Below are 22,347 nucleotides of genomic sequence, written 5' to 3' on the forward strand. Positions count from 1 at the left end.
GACCAGCACCTGTACAAGTTAAGGTGTTGTCACTTGTGTGACAGGAGCCAAACAAAGGTGTGATTTCTAATGCTGGTGACCAAAGGCATGAAATCTGGATAATTAGAGGCAAATAAATAAATAAATAGCCTTGAAGTGAATAGGTGTATTTTTGCCCTCTGTTGGCCTGGCTGCCTGGTCTGTGCCCGGTGCTACCCGTTCAGGCTCCAGCATCTTACAAAAGTAACAGGATGGGTCAAGAATATGCGTTATATAGTACTGTGTATCGTAAGCATATCTGGAATTCACTTTTTAATGGAGCGTAACCTCAGACTCTTAAAACCAACTTATAGAAAAGATATGGGATTCATTTGGAAAATTAGGAGAAATATGGCAAGCTGAATAAATGCTACATTATTTATTGAACTGCCTGAGCAGATCTCGAGGCACTCCTCCTGTATGCATACTTATTATCTGGAATCCCACTTACTAAAATTTGTATTGTATATTAGTTAGGCGTTTAAGTAGCTAAATAGGAAAGACACTATCTAATAGACTGCGGTGGGTTGGCGCCCTGCCCTGGATTGGTTCCTGCCTTGTGCCCTGTGTTGGCTGGGATTGGCTCCAGCAGACCCCCGTGACCCTGTGTTCGGATTCAGCGGGTTGGAAAATGGATGGATGGACTATCTAATAGACAGATAGATAAGGCACTATATAATAAATAGATATGAAAGGAAGTATCTAATGGATGGACCAATAGATTAGATAAACTTTATTAATCCCATGGGGAAAGTCAGATGCACAGATAGATAGGAAAGGCACTATATAATACACAGATATAAAAGACAGTATATAATGAAGACAGGTAGATATGAAAGACACTCTATGATAGAAAGATATGAAAGGCAGTATATGTTATGAGATAGATATGAGATGCACTATATAATAATTAATAATTCTTTGCATTTATATAGCGCTTTTCTCACTACTCAAAGTGCTCAGCAATTGCAGGTTAATGGCCTTGTAATAGATAAATAGATATGAAAGGCAGCATATCATAGATGGAAAGATCTGAAAGGCATTATATCTTATGAGATATAAAAGGAACCTAGATAGATATGAAATGCACTATATAATAAATATGAAAGGTTTAGTGTATGAAAGGCAATATATAGTACATAAATTGATATGAAAGGCTCTATGTAATGGATATAAGTATTATGAAATGAATAGTTTCTCTCTCTCTCTAAATATATATATATAAAGAAATTCACTATAAAATAGATATGAAAGTCACTACATATTGGATAGATAGATATAAAAGACACCATATAATAGATATGAGAGGCACTAATATTAAAAACACTATATAATGGTTAGATAGATATGAAAGGCACTATATGATAAATAGGTATATATGAAAGGTACTATATAATGGATGGACAGATAGATATGAACAGCACTTTCTGATAGCACACTGTTTATCCCTGCTGCCTCACAAGTTCAGGTACCTGGCGACTCTGAAGTGGTACAGATGTGCCCTCGGGTGGGCTGGTATCCTTGGCAGGTTTGGCCCCTGCCTTGCGTTTGCTAATTTCTATAAAATTCCAATTTCTAAAAATGGCACTGTAAAGGGTTGTGGGGTTCCTTGAGTCACTTCAGCCTGGCAAAAAACCGTTTCAGCCTTGGAATGGGTCTTTGCACATGAAGTTGGCTCTTTGGGTTTTAAAAAAAGTTCGTAATATGCGGACAAAGCAGAAATCTTTATTGTCTAGCAGACTAACAGCAGATTACAAACAGATCAAGAAAACCTGTACTCAGCCCGCGTTACTGTAGGCTATGCAGCGAGAGTCCTTTTAAACTCTGGTAATTCACAAACCTGTTATTAGTATTTATTGTGATTTACGGAGGCTATCTATACATGTAAAGGTTCTTTCGGGAACCAAACACGGTTGCCTTATGGCATCGCTTTGAAGCACCGCTGTGGCCCCTTTATTTTTAAAAGTGGGGTAGGCTTCCTCCGGGATCCTAAAACCAAAAAAGCACGACAATGGCAATGGACTTCTATAAGCGGGTCCCGTTTAGGTTAATCAGAATGGAACCGCGTTGTTTAATTGCGCGTTCAGGGAGAACTTGTCACAATTCTCCGTGTCCGCACACAGTGAAGGCGCGCTATCCAAAACACAAGGAACTGGGTTGAAATCTAAACTGTATTCCGCACATCTTTACAAAAGCAGCTGCCTGAATCATGAAGGACGTGAAGTTCAAACCGTCTGTATAGGTTAGAGAGGCGAGTGTAGAGATATGCGATGAAGCCCCCACACAGCCCTCCTCTGTTGTGGGGGGAGAAGCGCAAATGAAGATCGATCACCTTGGACAGGAGCTTTACTGAAGACACGAGGTCTGGTGCTGGTGGCGTGCCAAAGAATGAAATGACTTTCTCTTTTCACAGTAGGCTGTGAACTCTGCAGCTTGCGTCAGTCTCACAAAATATTTTTGAATACGTTCATAGCTATAGTGAACATGCAGCCTCCCAGACAGATAAAATGTGAATGAGCAGCAGAACTTGGGATGAGGCTTCTGCAGATGGGTAAAGCGGGGAACGTGCGGTCACTTCTTCAGGTGTAGACGTCGGGCAATGGCTGCATGTATAGCCTATAATTCATTACGTCGATATATCTATTATACCTAATCTCCGAAAGCTCCAAATGTCCTGTCCCGCCAATCAGACCAGTTTATGAAGAAAAAGATAAAAAAAAAAAAAGTCCCAGTGGCGGAAAGTTCTTTTTTAATGCCCATTGCTATCCCGTGTGAGCGGTTAAGGAGCTATATCAGTCAGTCCTGACTTAGAAGCCTTAATGAAAGAAAGCTGTCGCACCGTGGGACCCTCGGGGACGATAGATCGCGAGCGCACTTAGCAATGGGGGCTACAAGCCTCGATTTTCCAGCTGATAACGCGGCGTCGCCTTGCACCTTCTGGTGTCTCCGCCACATGCTCGTCACGCCGGAGACGAGACGAACTCAGAAAGTGAAGAGAACAGCCGGCTGAAGCTTCTTTTAGGGACGTTTTTGCAGTTTAGAGAGCGGCTCGCACGCTAACTCGACCTGACTCATCCATCTGTTTCATAATTTACACTCAGATCTGCCGATCTGGAAGTGTCGAGGAGCTGCCGCCGCCGCCACGCTCGTGAGCTCAGAGGAAGCCAGCCGGCTTCTCCCTCTGACTCGTCCATTCCGCTGCTAATGATTGCCCCTTTTTGGATGAGTTGCTGCCGCTCACCTTTAATGAATCCACACGCCTAAACTCTGACAGTTATCTCCTTTTAAAGTCCAGTCGTGCAAGTCAATGTGATGAAAGGTCGCTGATCATATTCTCCATTTCATATTTGACTTTTTTTCTCTGATAATGTGCTCTGCGAACCTGGCCATTCTTGGTGTGGGTGTGGAAGTGCATGAGACTTTATTATTTATTTGCCGAATGTTTTATCTGTACTTGTCGATGTATTGTAACGACCCCCGTGAGAAAAAAAATGCTCCAGTAGCTGTGGGTGGAGCTAGTCTTATGGAAATTTGGCCTGAGGGGAAGGGGCCACTGGGATAGTGGGGTTGTTTAAAGCCCTCCATTTAATCTGGCCTCAATAATTCCAGGTCACAAAAAAAAAAAAAAAAAAAAAAAAAAAGTCACTGATTTAATGATTAGGATCACCATACTAATACTGTGTAGGACCAGTGGTGTGGGTAGGGGCATACAGGGCCTGGCCTTTTTTGGACCTCCAAAGTGACATCCCCCCAATACTTCATTCTGACTTGCATGAATGACTTGTGTGAGCCCTCGTGTTGTGAAACCAGAGCGTTTCCAAGCATACAAGACACAAACAGTTCCACTAGAGGGGAAAATCCCATCAAAAACCCCCGTTAGTAACATAGAAATAAAAGATTTAACCTTACCGAAAATGTTTAGAAATATGAACCGTCACGGAGCACAAAAGGAGGTGACAGCAAAGGCAATCTCTGGCAAACAAAGTCCCACTGCTGTAAACCAGTGGAAGGTCAAAAATCCAGAAAACAATATGTATAAGCAGACACACAAAAATACTCCCCAACTCCCAAGCTCATTCAAGTGGACCACCAAGAACTGTGGGGAAACCCCCGCCATTATAAGGCTGAAGCCAGTTTGCTGCAGTGACAGGTCTTGGGGGAAACCACACACAAAAGACAAGGTAGATAACAAAGGCATTGATGCAGAGACAAAATCAAAAACAAAGAAAAATGCAAATAAACATAAAAGAATCGAAAATGATTGGAACCCTGGCTAAAACACAAGATCCCGCTCTTCTATTCGTGCAAGTTTGGTAAAAATCATAGGGTCGGCGTAAGCCCCTGATAACTGCTCAAGCTAATGATGCATCTCGGCACGACCTCCTGTTGTTCTCGAAACATGACACAAACTCAGTCCTTCATGGCATTGACTCATGTAGATGTTGGAAATATTGTTTTGAAATTCTGGTCCTTGTTAACATGATTGGATCACGCAGTTTCTGCAGATTTGTCAGTTGCTACAACATCCTGTACGTGTTCTATTGGATTCAGATCTGGTGACTGGGAAGGACTGTGAAGAACCTCATTGTCATGTTCATGACTTTTACTTTGTGACATGTGGCATTATCATACTGGAAGTAACCACAAAGAGATGGAAAAACTATGGTCATGAAGGGATGTGCATTATCAGCAAGACAGCTCAAACAGATAATGGTATTCAAATGATTGATTGGCATTAACAGGCCCGAAGTGTGCCAAGTAAAAATACTCCACACCATTACACGCCCAACAAAAGCCTGGGCTATTAACACAAGGCAAGTTGTGTGCATAGATTTAAGCTGTTGGCGCCAAAGTGAGCTGCATCATGAACTTGCTGGTGAAATCCAGATGAAGAACCGGATTGCAAGTGGTGGAGCCCAGTGTAAACACTGAAGTAGGAAACATGCGATGGAACAACTTTTATGAAGACCTTCACAGAAAAAGGATTGATGCCAAATGTACTTTAAGATGCTTCAGTCTACATCAAGGAGAAACAATATTTGAACAGAACACATCCCTGATGTCTCTTTGCTGTTTTATGCAAAATAGCCAGGAGTCATCTAGTTCTTCTTGTCTCATTGACTGTTCTTGGCTGACAGGAGTGGAACATGGCATGGTCTGCTGCTGTTGTAGCCCATGTGCATCAAAGTTCGACGCATTGCACTTTCTGAGATGCTTTTCTGCTCGCCCTAAATGGATGGAGTGGTCATCTGAGTTACCATAGCCTGTCTGACCATTCTCCTTTGATCTCCCTGATCACAAAGGCATTTCTGTCCTCCAAACTACCGCTTACTGGATGTCTTTTGTTTTTTGCACACCATTTGGAGTAAACTGTGTGTGAAAATCCCAGGAGATCAGCAGTTATTGAAAGACCCAAACCAGCCCATGTGTCACCAACATTCCTGCCACGGTCGAAATCACAGAGATCACATTTTGTTTTACCCATTCTGGGGTTTGCTGTGAACGTTAACTGAAGCTCCTGTCCTGTATTGGCATGATTGTATGCATTGCACAGCCACCACATGATTGGCTAATTAGATAATCACATGTTTAGCGAGCGTACAGCTGTTCCTAATAATTTTCTCAGTGAATGAATATTTATCACTTGAAAATAAAAAAAAATATTTTGGGTTAAATAGACAACTGAAGGACTACAAGAATGGCTAGACTTCCACCCCGTAGATGCTGATCTGTACAACAAGGACACTATGTCTGTATGAATTGACAGCAAATCTAGGATTCTACTAAAGGAAAATATGGACCACTGTGAACCACCTGCTCCATCCAGAAAGCTAATATGGTGACCATAAATACTTTGGCCTAAAGTGATCCTCAAAAGGAGTTCCTAGAGGGATACTTGGAGTTCCTGCAGCTTTCCAGTTTTATTAGCCAGGAGTTTAAACACCAAACCCCCCACAAGGAATAACAAAACCACAAATGCTCAAGGAATGGCTCTTTATCCATCCATCCATTATCCAACCCACTATATCCTAACTACAGGATCATGGGGGTCTGCTTGAACCAATCCCAGCCAACACAGGGCGCAAGGCAGGAAACAAACCCCGGGCAGGGTGCCAGCCCACCGCAGGGCACACACACCAAGCACACACTAGGGACAATTTAGGATCGCCAATGCACCTAACCTGCATGTCTTTAGACTGTGGGAGGAAACCGGAGTACCCGGAGGAAACCCATGCAGACACAGGGAGAACATGCAAACTCCATGCAGGGAGGACCCGGGAAGCGAACCCGGGTCTCCTAACTGAGAGGCAGCAGCGCTACCCACTGCGGAATGGCTCTTTAGTTCCTCGTAACCCCATTGTTTGTTAAAGAATCACTTTATTTTTAGCAGAGTTCTTTTCATGTGAAGTTGTTCTTTGGGTTTTGAAATAGTAGTTTGGTAGGTGGACAAAACAGAAATCTTTAATGTCTAGTAGGCTACCAAGAGATCAAGAACATTTGAACTGAGCCTGTCTTATTGTATGCAACGAAAGTCCTTTTAAAATCAGAAATGTATTTCACAAATCTGTCATTGTCTAGTCATGGTTAATCATGGTTACAGATCTAAATAAATAAAGGTTCTTTCTGGAAATTCTACGTGAATGGTTCTGTTGGGAACCAAAATGGGTTCCTCTATGGCTTCAGTCTGAAGAACCACCCTGGCTCCTTTAATATACAGTATGGAAAACAGACCAGTAATGGATATACAGCCAGAAGAGGTGGAACACTACCATCCCAAGGGTCATTCTTCTTCTTTCGGTTGCTCCCATTAGGGGTTGCCACAGCAGATCATCGCTCAGGCTCAAAAACATTACTCCACTTTCTGTTATTTATTCAGTCATTGAGGCAAGCTCTAATCTCATCCTCACCTTACAAGGAACCAGAGTCCACACTGAACACTGAGGAAAAAGATTTGACAGTTTGGAGCACGGCATACCCATCATTCAAACATCAACACAACTGGACACAGAGTTTGAAGGGAACCCTTCTCCTGATACCATTTGGCTTCTCTAGAAGATCTGGAAAAGGAACAAAACCTGAAGTGGAATCCAGACGGTTGCAGCAAAATGAACTGTCTAACTGTAAAAGTCAAAAAAAGCACCGACAACAATTAAAAATCACAGGTGGGCCTAGACCACCTCAGAAATGGGAAACCATAAGACATCTGATGGAAAGTCCCCCCTCGTAGCTGCTATTTATGGATCTAGTGGTCAGGTTACCACATGCCAGGACAAAGCTGGAGTGACTGCAGACTTTCTGGAATTACAAAGACCCCAGACTTTCATCTCACGTTGCACAAATACACAAAATTCAACAGTCAAAATGTACACAAATGGCACAAACAGCCTCATGCATAATTAACAGGACGCCTGTTAGTCGCTGAGCACACTCACTTCCACACCCACACTTGCTCAAAAAAGTTAATTTAAATTGTACGTCCATTAGGAAGAAATTGGAGAATATCCACACAGAGAACCTGCAGACTTCACCGACTCTCAGCGGCTGGCAATTCACTCCAAGTTACAGGCAGCAGGCCCAAAACTCATCAATTTGAATAATATCACATCCTTGTCACCTTGATGATAAGCGGGGAAGAGGGCTGGTCAAGCAATGGTGTTGGGGAAAAATCTTGATCTTCAGTTCACTCATACTCAAAATGTTCTTCAGACTCCAACAATATCTATATATAATTCACTAAGCAGACAGAACAGGCAAGACAACCATGGGATACGCACGATATAGCCACGCCCGCCAACTCACAGAGACCCACCCACCAACGCTAAGACAATGGGATACGGCGACAACTCACAGAGCCACGCCCACCAACTCTAAGAGCATGGGACGAGAACGCCTGCCCGCCTGACTGTTACCATCATTCACCGCAATGTACAGGAGTGTAAAACCATCACAACTGCTAACTCACAAACTGCAACAATTCACCAAACACCGCATCAGACACTTTCTATATCTAAGAATATATATAGATACTCATTATTCCCCGGCATGCGTCCACCCACGTCCTCAAGGCATTCACAGTGCCTGCTCATGTGCCCGGATGCAACAACTCACCACACACAAATTTTGCTTAATTTGACTCAACACGGGAAACCTCACCCGGCCTGGACATGGAGGGGATTGACAGATTGATAGCTCTTTCTCGATTCTCTGGGTGGTGGTGCATGGCCATTCTTAGTTGGTGGAGCGATTTGTCTGGTTAATTCCGAAAACAAATGAGACTCCCTACTGCTAAATAGTTACGCGATCGCCAAGCGGTCGGCGTCCAACTTCTTAGAGGGACAAGTGGCTTTCAGCCATGTGAGATTGAGCATTAACATGTCTGTGATGCCCTTGGATGTCCAGTACTGCACGCGCGTTACACTGAATGGATCAATGTGTGTCTACCCGGCGCCGACAGGCGTGGGTAAGCCGTTGAACCCCATTCGTGATGGAGACCGGGGCTTGTAATTGTTCCCCACGAACGAGGAATTCCCAGTAAGTGCGGGTCATACGCTCGCACTGATTACATCCCTGCCCTTTGTACACCCCCCCCCCCCAATCCCCCCCCCGTCACTACTACCATGGTCGGGTGACTTGGTGGATTATATATAGAAAAGCAGCCGGAACCACAAAGAACAATGAAAAGACAACGTAGCTCAGAGGTGCATGTGGACTGTAGCAGAGACAAAAGCGACTCAGGTGAGGAGATGGGGGCGGGCACATGAGCAGGCAGTGCGTACCGAACGATGATTGTATGTTGGTTCATAGCGTGCATTGTTGCAATGTTACTTTTCTTGGTGGTTTATTAAATTAATGATTTTTCAAATGTTCATTTTTTTCCTTGTGCTTAAAAATCATTAAAAAAGCAGCGTGATTATGCGGCTGGCTAGTACAGTAGAATTTATAAGACATCTTTGGAGCACGTTCTACAAGAAGTTAAACTTGCATTGTTATCACAGTTGTGCTAACAATCCTTTGTTCAAAGTCTTTATAGTTATGAATATAAAAAAAAGTATCACTTTGTATATAGCTGGTAACCTAATATAAATACATCCATATAAGGGACATTAGATCATCCTGTCTTATTTACATGAAGAGACATCCGATACTTTACTTCCAAGGTCAGAGGTGACCTTGGGGTCTGCATTCCACAATGACTTCATATTTCTTTAAAGCAGTTAAACAAAATACGACAAAGCTAAAAGTGTTCCAAAAAGGTTTTCAGCTACAACTCCCCACTTTCTTTTTCCTCTCAGAAGAACTATTGCAAGAAAGAGCCTTCTATGAGTGAGGTCAATCAATACATATCTTTGATAGTGGCCTTCACAATATGAAATATCACAAGGCACTTTAAAGAGCAAGTGACATCATAAAAAAGAATCAAACTGAAACACTTCCAGTACTTGTACTAAAGTTTTAGTTCATTTTTCATAATGATATACCATAAGTTCATTGCATATGAACTGCTCTCTGTGCACTTAATGGTGGCATTAAGTACACAGAGAGCAACTCACCGAGTCTAGACGAGGAGCAGCAAAGCTGGTGCTCCAGTGAACAAAGACAAGATGATTTACTTCTCCTTTCTCACAGTGGTTAGCACAAGTGGCCACTGGGTGGCACTGCAGCTTTGGGCTAAAGTCAAACTTTGCTATTGGACATGGGAGACCTAAAGATGGTTGGTGTGCCAAAGTGTTAAGAGTTTGGATATGCAGATATATTGACTTGAATTCTCTACTGAAAACAGACACTAAAATTAACAGATTCGAATAACATTCTGCTGTCACTTCCTGCAAAGCCTTGTTGCACTGTTAGGGTGGTCCTCTTTTTAATTGGATGTGCTGCTAAACCATTGATGCTTATTCCAGTTCACAGTGCCCAGAGGCTATATTGACAGCAAGCCAGCAAACAGTGACAGTCCATCATGGTAAATAAGACTGGATTCCTTGTTCCATCTCATCTCATCATCTCAAACCGCTGTTCCTGGTGTGGGTCGTGATGGCAAGCAGGCCAAACTGGTCGACCTGACTTCCCTGTTTCAAGCAACAGATTTTAGGAAATTTTCAGGCATTTGCAAGAGATCATAAACGATAATCCGCCTAATGTGTGCCTCCAGTGGGATGTTCCAGTCTTAAACACCAGGAGAGTTTCACAGAATTAAATCCTTGGATTCGAAGGTGGAAGTGATAAAAAGGAGTTACTACTAGTAGCAGAGAGAGCCACTTTTAGGAGATGGTGCAAATGAATATTTTCTTTAATGAAGAACTGGGGTGAATTTTGAGGCCAATGCTTAGCGCTGACTGGCTGTCGGCTGCTATGCTTGATCAAACGCTGAAAAAGCTGCAAACATTAGAAAGAAAAATAAATAAAAGAATTGAAAAACTGGCTGCCAGTCCAGGCAGAAAAAAATAAAAAAAAAAAGAAGCATCTGCCAGGTTAACCTTCTCCATGCGGCTGGGAAACAGTGACAGATGTCGAGCTGTTTTTGCTTTAGAAGCAAAGTGCCTCTCTATGGGATGGTGATCCACTTTGAAACATCATGTCTCAATACTGTGCTGGAATTCATGGCTACTGCAGATGTTGTGTATTCTTGGCTGAGAAAAAGTAAATCTTGTTGACCCGCTGATCAAAGGCCACGCAAATTCCAACGCTCTCTGTGCTACTTCATTCACGACACATGGCACAAAATAAGAGTGCCGCCAGTGAAAAGAAGACCTAGTCGAGGGAGGGTGCCATGAAGTGGGCATCCATTCAGCTTTCAAGAGCTTGGATGAATCAGAGAGGCCTGTTTGAGCGCCGATGTGTGGTACGTGCTCAGGGTTTCTAAAAAGATGGCCCATCTGTTCTGTTCTGGTGGAAATTCTTTAACATCTCATTTGATCTTGTATGAAGTGATGTTATATATAGCCACCCATTATGGTCTGGACATTCAGATAGGAGAAAACTTTGGAGTCGGCCATTGTTACTAAGCTGTTAAAACCATTGACAGATAAGTGAATACTACTTTAAGAACTTGCAATGTGGCCTTGACTTGTGAAACCAAATTAGACGATCCATCGATCACATTAAAGTTTCAGAGTAGACTCATAACCATAGCCAGACATAATCGTAATTAAACGTAGCAGTGGCACCATTCTAAAATACAATCATTGTTTACCCAGCAGACCCCCGTGACCTGTGGTAGGATATAGCAGCTTGGAAAATGACTGACTGACCGACCGACTACCTTCCAAAAGATTAAAAACATACACAATCTTCCCATATTTGTTATAGATTAATTGTACATCAATATTAAATGACTTTTCAACATCCACCATAACTTTAAACACAACTAGTGAAACTTGTCAACCTATGGTTCTAAAATAAAATGCATACAATTAACACTTGATAATGAATTCTGAACCCATAATTACCATGCTCTGGGGAATGATCAGTAGGGGGGCTTTCAGGGACCGTGGTTTAATTACAAGAAGTGTTTCTGCCCACCAGTAAAATGCTCACCAGGTTGCTGCTACCTAATATGTTTTTGAATTTCCAGAACATATCAGGTCATAAGCCTTCCTATAAGACCAAGATCAAGGTTCTAGCCCCAAAAGTTTCAGACGGACGGACAAATTTTGTATTGGACATACTTTATATTAATGAAAGGCCTGTGCACGTGTGTATGGAGAGGTCCGCTGTGCTCAGCCACTAGATGGCGCTTGCAAGCACCTCACATTTCACTATGAAAGATGTGTGTGCAGCAAACGCCACCGCGCAACAATGATGTCCTGCTGATGATGCAGATGAAGAGACACAATGTCGAAATGAAGCACATTCCGCGGCTCAACAAAGTGGAAGTGAAACACCAAAGCAACAGAGGGCAATGCTTGAAGTTTACCCTAAAAACATTGTCTATCTGGAGGTATTTTCTCATGACAGACTAGTAGGACTCAAATGCCAGCAATACGGCCAAGATATGGTATCAGCAGTGTCTTCTTACGAAAGCCAGTGGGGCAGCAAGCACATCCTCTGCACTGGGTAATTCTTAAGAGTTAACTGACGCCTCTCCAAGTTCACAAATATAGTAAAACTTCAAGGGAGTCTTTGGGTTGTTTTTTTTTTTGTCCTGAAGACCGCATGCAGCTAGTAAATACATAGCCCATAAAATTGTTAAAAAAATATAACTAAAGAAGAAATTGAATCAACAAATATCCATACTGTGAGTGTGTGTAGAGGGTCACAATTCCTTCCTTTGGGATAGAAATTCAATGAAAGCGTTAGAGCAAATAAAACACGTAAACAGCAAACTGGACTCGTCTGACAACATGAAGCGCTATATAAGAAGGGCCAGAGGACACTGTACCTCCTGAGGAGACACCAGCAAGCTGCTTGAAATGTTCTAACAGTCCACAGTGGCCAGTCTGGTGTTGTGTGCTGTGGTCTCCTGGGGAAATTAGTTGTGCTTGATCTATCATGTAGTGCCTTTCACGTCTATCTATCCACGTGTGTGTGTTTTAAACATTTTCCCATCTATCTAATTCCGGATCCTCATCCTAAATATTGTAGATAAGCATTTAAAACAGCAAAATAGAAACTGCTTCAATCAATGCAAAACAATTCCATAGCTATGTGGTAATCTGTAAGATCACGGTGGGCTTGGCCAGTTTTAACGTTTATCGTCTTATGCAGTGTCACTTCCTTAGTAACGTATGTAACACATTTAAACTATGAAATCATATATTCACAGCTGCACAAAAGCTATCGAGATATGCTCACCTACCCTCCAATTGCATTCAAGTGTTTAAACCATTTCATCTTTCTTTTTCAGCTATTTTTATTCTGCATCTTGGAGTCTTGTAAGCTGCACTCTAATGGCCATCAATTATTCTTGGTTTCTCAAGCTGCATGGCCCCCAGGCAAAGTTACTTGTAACTTTGCATCCATCTATTTCCTGAACCGTAGTAATCTATTCTAGTTTTTCTTTTTTTTTTTATTATTTTTTATATTCAAAGAAGGTTTTGAAATTTATGGTATAAAAAATATTCCATGTTACACAAAGGAAGCTGGTGACCAATTACTTTAGGTGTTCAGAATTAAAGTGCAATTACATCCATTCATCCCAGAATGGCCTAGTGCTCTCTATTGCCCTGAGGAAAAGGAAACAGTTTTATCTATTTATGCTATATAGTGCCTTTCATATCTATCCATCTATGTACATTAACATTTATTTGCTTAAAAGAACAGACATTTCTATTCAATGTAACTTACAAAAGAGGTCAATATAATGGAGCAGATCTCCGTCTGAGAGGACTGTTTAGGAACAAGTGTTACAGAACAAGGTTATAAAATTGATCACCAAAAGTGAAGAGCTCAGAACAAAATTCAAGCAAGGTACAGTTTGTAACAGCAAATATCCATTAATAGCTCATTCCACCAGATGAAGTTACAAATGAAGAGTTTGGATTCAGATTTGAAACTCTGCAAAGGTGGCATCACCAGATCAGGGCTGTCTTAATGCATGGACATGCTGGGCAGTTGCATAGGGGCCCCATGCGAATCTATGTATGTTGTGACTTGCTGAGTGGTTGTGTAGGTAAGGGCCCCAGCTTTGACCGGGGGTCCTATAATGCTGTTAAGACGGTCCTGCACCAGACACCATTTACTAGCAGGCCTGAGTGGGAGAGAAACAGCACAGGACCACACAATTATATCGATGTGATATAGTGTCCTTCATATCTCTCTGTCTGTACAATGTAGTGCCCTTCATATCTCTCTATTTGTATTGTGTAGTGCCCTTCATATCTATGCTATATAGTGCCCTTCATATCTATATGTATTATGCAGTGCCCCTCACCTCTATTGATCTATATTATATAGTGTATTTCATATCTCTCAATCTATCTGTCTCTCTCTAGCAAATAGTGCCTTCATTTCCACATTTTAATATTCTACTCTGTTAGGCATGCACATTTGTCCAAGGTGACGTACAAGACCGGGATGAAGTATTTAGGGTTGTTTCCACCTGTCTTGTCGAGAATGTGAGCACAGGCAGGTAAATAAGCAGACTTAAATACACTCAGCAACTTACAAGTTGCTTTTTGAACTTTTGGACTTGTTGTTAAAAGTCTTGTAACCTAACCCATTACGTGCTACTGCCTGTCACCATATTACGCCATGATATTATTTCTGTTTTTTTCTGTATAGCATGCCTTTTATCAGTTTGTCTGTCTGTGATCGAGGTAGTGTTGTCATTTAAAGTAAGGAAGACAGAAATTTAAAAGTAATGTGTTTCTACTCGCTGATCATGGCACTAGAGCGTGACTTATTTTTATCATACTTCAAATGACAATTTCAAGAATTATAAAAAGATTTAATGATTACTAATTGCTTGCCAACATTTTCCTACAGTGCCTTGCTTAGGTGTTAGCATTATCATCGTAATTCTTTACAAGCTGAAGAACTTGCTCACCCATAGCGATAATGGCTCACTGTGCAGATGTCCAGGGAGTTCTTCAAAAGGAGTTAATCGAACACCTGCTTTGCATTCAATTAACACTCTTGGCTCGGGAATTGCTGCTACTTGATAAAGTAATATCTGTTGGTCAATATTGTGTGTTGCGGTATAGAAATGTTTGACTTATACATAGTAATCAATCTCTGTGAACTCTGAGGTTGATTTAGAGGGCAACGAGGTCCACCTTAGCAAGGAGAATGGTTTGATTTGAGAAGCCGTTTTCTGCCATTTCTTTAGGACTAAGGCAAAATGGACGCTTGTCCATTTCAGGTCACAGTCAAGCACATAAACACAGTTTCAACACAAACCTAATAACCTTTGTCTAGAATATACATCAAAGGCAGAGGTTTTAGGGGTACTTGTGTCACATTTCCACTCAGTACTAATGAGTAAGTGCAGGTGTGTGTGAATGTGCCCATATTACACTAGAGGGACAGGCTCTGACTGCCCGTCGAGCCGAAACTGGATAAGCTGGTTATAAAAAACATGGAGTGTCTTTGTGAATCATTAGCCATGATCAAGCAAATAACTCCTTTCCCTTGTAGACCACATAGCAAGACAGTGTTAAGGGTACTACGGTATATTGGCACTGACAATTTGGGTACTAACCATGAGATGAAAGAACAAGTCATAATCAATACCAGAAAAATCAAAAATGGATTGAAGCAACCAAACCACGTCAAACCACAAACGTCGGGCGGATGTGGAGACAGCGAGTGACATAATCCATTCTGCTGTTGCTAAGTTACAAACGCAGCACCCTGAGGCGCTTGTGCTAATCGCTGGAGACTTTAACCATGTGACGCTGGACAAAACATTACCTGCCTTCTCCCAGTATGTGGACTGTAACACCCGGGGAAATAAGACTATTGATTTACTGTATGCAAACGTTAAAGACGCATACAGCGCCACCCCGCTGCCTGCGCTTGGGAAAGCAGATCATAACCTGGTTCAGCTTCAGCCTCACTACAAACCAAGAGTGAAAGTCCTACCTACAACTACACGCTCATTCAGGAAGTGGTCCCCTGAGGCAGAGCAAGCTCTTAGAGAATGCTTTGGAACTACAGACTGGGATATCCTGCAGGGATCTCATAGTGAGAACATTGACGAAGTTGTTGACTGCACTACTGACTACATCAACTTCTGTATGGACATTGTAGTCCCAGTAAGAACTGTATGCTGCTTTGCTAACAACAAGCCATGGATTACAAGTGACATCAAGGGCCTTTTGAACCAGAAGAAAAGGGCTTTTAAAAGCGGTGACCAGCATGAGCTCAAGCGCATGCAGAAGGAACTCCGAGTCCAGCTCAGGGTGGCGAAGGAGCAGTACAGAAGAAAGCTGGAGCAGAAGTTGCAGAATAACAGCATGAAGGAAGTGTGGGATGGGATGAAGATCATCACTGGCTGCAGCTCGAAGCGGGGTGCCACCATCGAGAGAGACGTGAAGAGAGCAAACCAAATGAACAACTTCTTTAACATGTTTGACCACCCTAACCCACTCTCACTCTCACCTCGGAGTACTGAACCCTCCACACATCCTGCTGCTGATACCAGCATAGGAGAGACATCCCCACCCATAATTACAACAGCGCAGGTGAGCAGAGAGCTAAGGAGACTTCATGCCAGCAAAGCAGCGGGTCCAGATGGAGTATCGCCACGACTGCTGAAGGTCTGTGCATCGGAGCTGGGGGGTCCTCTACAGCACATCTTCAACCTGAGCCTGGAACAGGGGAGAGTCCCGAGGCTTTGGAAAACATCTTGTATCACCCCAGTCCCAAAGGTATCACGTCCTAGTGAGCTGAATGACTTCCGGCCTGTTGCTCTGACATCACATGTGATGAAGGCCATGGAGAAGCTGCTGCTTCACCACCTTAGGCCACAGGTTCAACACGCCCTTGACCCTCTGCAGTTTGCATATCAGGAGAAGGTGGGAGCGGAGGATGCCATCATCTATATGCTACACCGATCCCTCTCCCACTTAGACAGAGGTAGTGGTGCTGTAAGAATTATGTTTCTAGACTTCTCTAGCGCCTTCAACACAATCCAACCTCTGCTCCTTAGGGACAAGCTGATAGAGATGGGAGTTGATACATACGTGGTGGCATGGATCGTGGACTATCTTAAAGACAGACCTCAGTATGTGCGTCTTGGGAACTGCAAGTCTGACATTGTGGTCAGCAACGTTAACATTTAACATTATACAAAGTTATTGTCTTTTTTTTTTTTTTACCTGCATTATTATCAATCTTTAATTTAATATTGTTTATTGTATCAGTATGCTGCTGCTGGAGAATGTGAATTTCCCATTGGGATTAATAAAGTATCTATCTATCTATCTATCTATCTATCTATCTATCTATCTATCTATCTATCTATCTATCTATCTATACCAACGGGCAAGAGCAAATTAAAGGAATCAAAACCTGGGCTGAAACAAATGAAGAAACTTCTCATTAGACAGGCTTGAATTTAAAGGCAACTTCTGCTATAAAACAATACTGCCAAGTTCTGTATATACACAGAGGGATACCGAACCTGCCTCAAACTGCCCTACTAATGTCACTAATTGTGATTCTTGCAACAACATAAATAGGAACATGACAAAGTGCAGCCAACACGGCATCATGTAAATAAAACAAAACAAGATGATAATGAAAAACAAAACCCTTAAAATGAAACGATAAAAACTAATGTCAGAAATAAAACTCCCATAGACATATGTATCAAAATCATTTGATACTACGGACAGTTGCTGGATTTTTTTTGTTTTAATGGCTTGCTTCTGGATAAACTGCTATCCCTGATATCCTGTGTTATGACTGTAGCTGATCATTCTGAGACCACCACTCATAACGGTTACTTTGTGTTGACTTTTTTCTTACAGAGATACGGGAGGCATTCAAAGTGTTTGACCGAGATGGAAATGGCTTCATCTCTAAGCAGGAGTTGGGCATGGCCATGCGCTCCCTGGGATACATGCCCAACGAGGTGGAACTTGAGGTCATTATCCAGCGACTGGATATGGATGGTAAGTGTGTTGGCAGCCAAATTTCAGATTACTGACTAAACACTCTTGAATATCATTTCTGGTTCACTGTTAATCAAAAGCCTCAATAATTAACAGTTTACCAATAAAGAAAAAAAAAATTTGCCAACGGTAACTGGTCAAACCTTGTGACTACTGCACCTCAGATACTTTAAGGTGCATTCCTCTCATTCTCAGCTTACAGAAATAAATTAAAATCACCTGCCTCAAATTAAGAGTAGGTGAATGATATATATTTCTTTAATAGGATAAAATTGATAGTAATATCAAAAAGTAGGACACACAACAGACAAACTGATGGAGTCAAAAAAAAAAAAGGGTTCTACACATAAAGCACTTTTTTAAAGGAGCAGTGAGGGTCTTAAGTAAATTTCCTCAATTTCTTCTACACTATCGGACTGAGTGGCGAGTGTAAGACCATCAGCGTATACGAAACTCTTGGTGTCCCAAGGATGAGGATTATCATTTGTTTATAAATTAAAGAGTTGGGGGTAACTAAACCCAATGACCTGGTGTCATTTGATATACTGGACTATTTTAACGGTTACCTACAAAAGTAACTAGAGCAGAATGAATTGACTCCTCTCGTCAATCAAATGTTTCTGTCTGTGCATTTTTTCATAGGGGATGGCCAAGTAGACTTTGAAGAGTTTGTCACGTTGCTGGGGCCCAAGCTTTCCACAGCAGGAATGCCCGACAAGTTCCACGGCACGGACTTTGATAGCGTTTTTTGGAAGGTAAGTAGGTTTCAAAAACAATTGAGCAATAGCTGAAGTGCAACATATTCAGAGAATACAAAACATCCAGTACTACTAGCTTTCTTAATTATTCAGCAATACTACAACTCTGGATCAGCCTCACGTCTCTTCAACCTTTAAGCTGTATAATCATTACAAAATAAGGCATGGTTCCAGATGTGTGCCATCAAAATTTTACATAATATTCTCATCTTAATTATTACTGTTAATGTTCTCTGTGGTCAAAGTAAAGGAGAAGGAACACCTCCACAATCAGTTAATTTGGTCTTTCTTCAGAAAAATACAAATCCTTTAAACTCATATAGACTAATGCCCCTTTTAAATATTGATATTAAGGATTTGGGCAAGATTAGGCAAACTTAACATATTATCTGGCAAATTCAACTCAGCTCAACTGGAAGGATCAGGAGTGGAAATATAGTCAGAAAAACAATCAGGGGTGTTTAATAAATAAAAAAAAAAAAAAAAATCAAACTGAGCTGTTGTTAAGCTAACAGTGTTAACCAAAAATTAAGGACTGTAGTGGCAAAAAGAAGACTATTAACCAGGTAAAGGTTTATCGCAAACATTCACAACAAAAAGCTATTTTATCCAGACTTGGATGAACTGGAATGCATGCGCAAACCTTTATATGGTTCTGGCAATGACGTCACGTGTTGTACGCTCCGAGGTGGTTGTGGGATTGATTGCTGTAGCAACAACTGATGTAATCACTACAACATGGCAGCACCCATGAACAAACCGCCTTTGAGGCATAACGCTAAAATTTTACAAGTTACTCAGGACAAGAGATGGAGAAAAATAAATATTGCAATAAATACAAGAATCAGATTCTGTATAGAAATTCTCAAAACTCCTCAGAAAAGGCACACAAAATAAACAAACACCAACACTTACATTCAAGAAGCAAATTATTAGAAATACCTGCACACTTGCTTATCTGTGAGATTACCTAATCATCCAACAATGCATAAAATCACGGTGACACAAGTCAGTTAATGTTCAGATTAGACACCAGAAAAAAGGAAAAAAACCATGGCATAATTGTTTGTGCTAGAGAGACTGACTTTTGCATTTCTGGAGCTGCTGACCTCTGGGATTTTCACACACAACAGTCTTTAGCATTTACTCAGAATGGTGCAAAAACATCAAGTGTATGGTGGTTCTGCAGTCAGAAAGGCCTTGTTGATGACAGAGGTTAGAGGAGAATGGTTTGATTTGACGAAAAGGCTACAGTAACTTAGATAACCAACCTGTACAAGTGTGATGAACAGAAAAGCATCCCAAATGTGCAAAAAACCAAACCTTGAGGGCTACAACAGCAGACTATGGTGGGTTCCACTTCTATCAGCCAAGAACAGCCAATCAGACAAGAAGAACTAGACATTTCCTGGCTGTTTTCCATAAAACTGCAAAGAGAAATCATTGATGTGTTTTGTGAAAATATTACCTAACTTAATTATTTTTCCTTCATGTAAACTAAAGCATTTTAATATACATTTGGCACCAATCCTTTTTCTATGTAGGTCTTCATAATCTTCCTAAAAGGCATTTCATCGCAAGTCACCTCCCTGAGCTTATACACCAGACTCCATCGCTTGCGTTCAAGTTGTTCATATGGATTTCAACAGGAAGTTCACGATGCATCTCTTAGCATTACAGTAGCAATACATTAAATATCACCATTAGATTTCATGCGCTTTCCATAACGCATCTATAGGTGTACTTGCCGCAGGTGCCTTCACTCTGGTTTCACATCCTCCATTGCGTGATGTGCATGTGCTTCTTTCTCACAGACTGGACATGTGTTTGTGTTCTTTTCATACCTCAACTCAAGGTGTGTGATTCCCTTCGTTCACATTCTCTGTGTAATTCCCATAACCTTTTTAAAGCCTGTCCATTACATGGACTTTCATAACAAACATTAGCTCCTGTGCTCAAATTCCTCAAGCTCTGTCATGCATTTGTCTCACTCAAACGTTGGACTGAAGTTCTTCATTTTGCTGCTGTGGGTCATATTACACCATGCATGTGTTTATGTCAAGCATCTGAAGCTGAGGGTGCCTCTCTTCTTAACATATCTGTCTTTTTCCTGGGGTGCAGTGTGACATGCAGAAGTTGACAGTGGAAGAGCTGAAGAGGCTTCTTTATGACACCTTCTGTGACCACCTGTCCATGAAAGATATTGAGAACATCATCATGACAGAAGAAGAAAGTCATATAGAAAACCAAGAAGAGTGTGCTGTGGATATCGACAGTAAGAGGCGCTCCAATTCTCTTTTACCCCAGAGCACATCACACATTCATCTCTCGCTCATGACACCTGAAAAATGGCATTTTGGTGGATCAACACCCAGATATTGACATTAGAGACTAGACACTTTTGATCTCCATCTGAACCCACGCTTTCACCGTACAGGAACCCAAGAGTGATAGGCTGATTTAAAGGCAAAGAGCAGAAGCAGGTCCTTCCCTAATTGCAGTTCTGCTGTTTAACTTGACATCCTGATCCTGTCCACGTCTATCACTGATGAGCCACTAACAATAGCTGGCAAGTGGGCCTATTAACAGTGAATTACGCCCAGCGTCACGGTTCTCTTTGACTTCCCACTTTCTCTTTCCCTACTCTCTGGCAGCTCTTTTTGGCCAGGTTATAATTAAAATTCTGTTGTCTCATTATTTAATAGCTCAGTCTTTGACTGCTTAGCATTTACAGGCCATGCTGGAATTTTTTTTTTCATTCCCTTTCTCCATTATTCTCCTTTTGGTTTGTACATGCACTATTTTTAAGCATTTTCTTTTTACTGCCATGGCATATTCTGTCAAGAAAAGAGATTATGGGATGGGTGGGGTGTGAACATGCATGGTTTTGCCTGGTGTTTCTGTTTTTATGGTTTGCACAAGACCAACAGACTCCTAGTGCAGTTGTGGTCAGTCTTCACTCTGAGCGGACACTGATTTGCTCTGTGTTGTCTCTTTCTCACTCTCTAACTCCTTCTCTGTCTTCTTCTCCACCACAGCGAGTCCGACCCAGCAGATTAAGCAGACCTGCGTGAGGAAGAGTCTCATCTGTGCCTTCGCTATTGCATTCATCATCAGTGTAATGCTGATTGCAGCCAACCAAGTCCTGCGGAGCGGGATGAAATAGTGCTCAAACTCTGGACTGAGCCACCGAGATGGGGAGAGTTACAGAAAGAACGCATATCTTTATGAACCACTGGCGTGAGCAGCAACCCACTGGACAACAAGAACATGTCCATTACAGTGGATGGATGGGATTCTCTTGGAAACAACACCACTTTTTGTGTGTTGGACAAGATCTGCAGGACAGGAGAAAACGAAGATGACAAATAAACATTTGTTTGAAGCATGAAGATGCATGGATTTACAGTCATGTAAACATTCTTCTATAAATCGGAGACATCTAATTGCATAGATACATATATCTTGTATGTATGTATGTAAACACATTATACAATTAGTGAAACTTGAGATATATATATACTGTATATATATATATATATATCTTGTATATAAGTATGCAAGTGTGTGTGTGTATATTTATCTATCAACATTTAAATATATATATTATTTTTTACAAATGTATACACACATATTTACACACATATTACATGTAAATGAAAATAGTGAATATCTATCTATGTGGCTACATAAACATCTAACTAGTATACATTTATATATATCTATCCTGTATATTCGTACACGCATATATATACGTATGAACATATTAAATCTAAGGAAACATATATATATGTATATATCCACATGCACATCTACATACAGTTCAAAATACATTATATACATATATGCATATAAATATATGGTTGTATGTGTGTGCATGCATTTGTTTATATATATATATATATATATATATATATATATATATATATATATATATATATGTACATGTATACATATATGTGTGGGAGTCTATATATATGCATATGTGCGCATATTAGATAGATATTCATATA

General features: G+C 41.2%; 1 protein-coding gene across 1 annotated transcript in view; it reads left to right on the top strand.

Moving 5' to 3' along the window:
- The window catches only part of LOC114668972 (calcium-binding protein 7), a 148,435-nt gene extending 126,596 nt beyond the window's left edge, over window positions 1–21,839 (top strand). The window contains exons 2-5 of the mRNA XM_028825028.2: window positions 17,433–17,576; window positions 18,219–18,331; window positions 20,456–20,609; window positions 21,373–21,839. Of these exons, the coding sequence (XP_028680861.1) occupies window positions 17,433–17,576; window positions 18,219–18,331; window positions 20,456–20,609; window positions 21,373–21,500 (539 nt within the window). The 3' untranslated portion in view covers window positions 21,501–21,839. The remainder of the gene's footprint in view (window positions 1–17,432; window positions 17,577–18,218; window positions 18,332–20,455; window positions 20,610–21,372) is intronic.
- The last annotated feature ends 508 nt before the right edge of the window (window positions 21,840–22,347 follow it).

Source organism: Erpetoichthys calabaricus, chromosome 18 (assembly GCF_900747795.2).
Source record: "Erpetoichthys calabaricus chromosome 18, fErpCal1.3, whole genome shotgun sequence".
Classification (NCBI taxonomy): domain Eukaryota; kingdom Metazoa; phylum Chordata; class Cladistia; order Polypteriformes; family Polypteridae; genus Erpetoichthys; species Erpetoichthys calabaricus.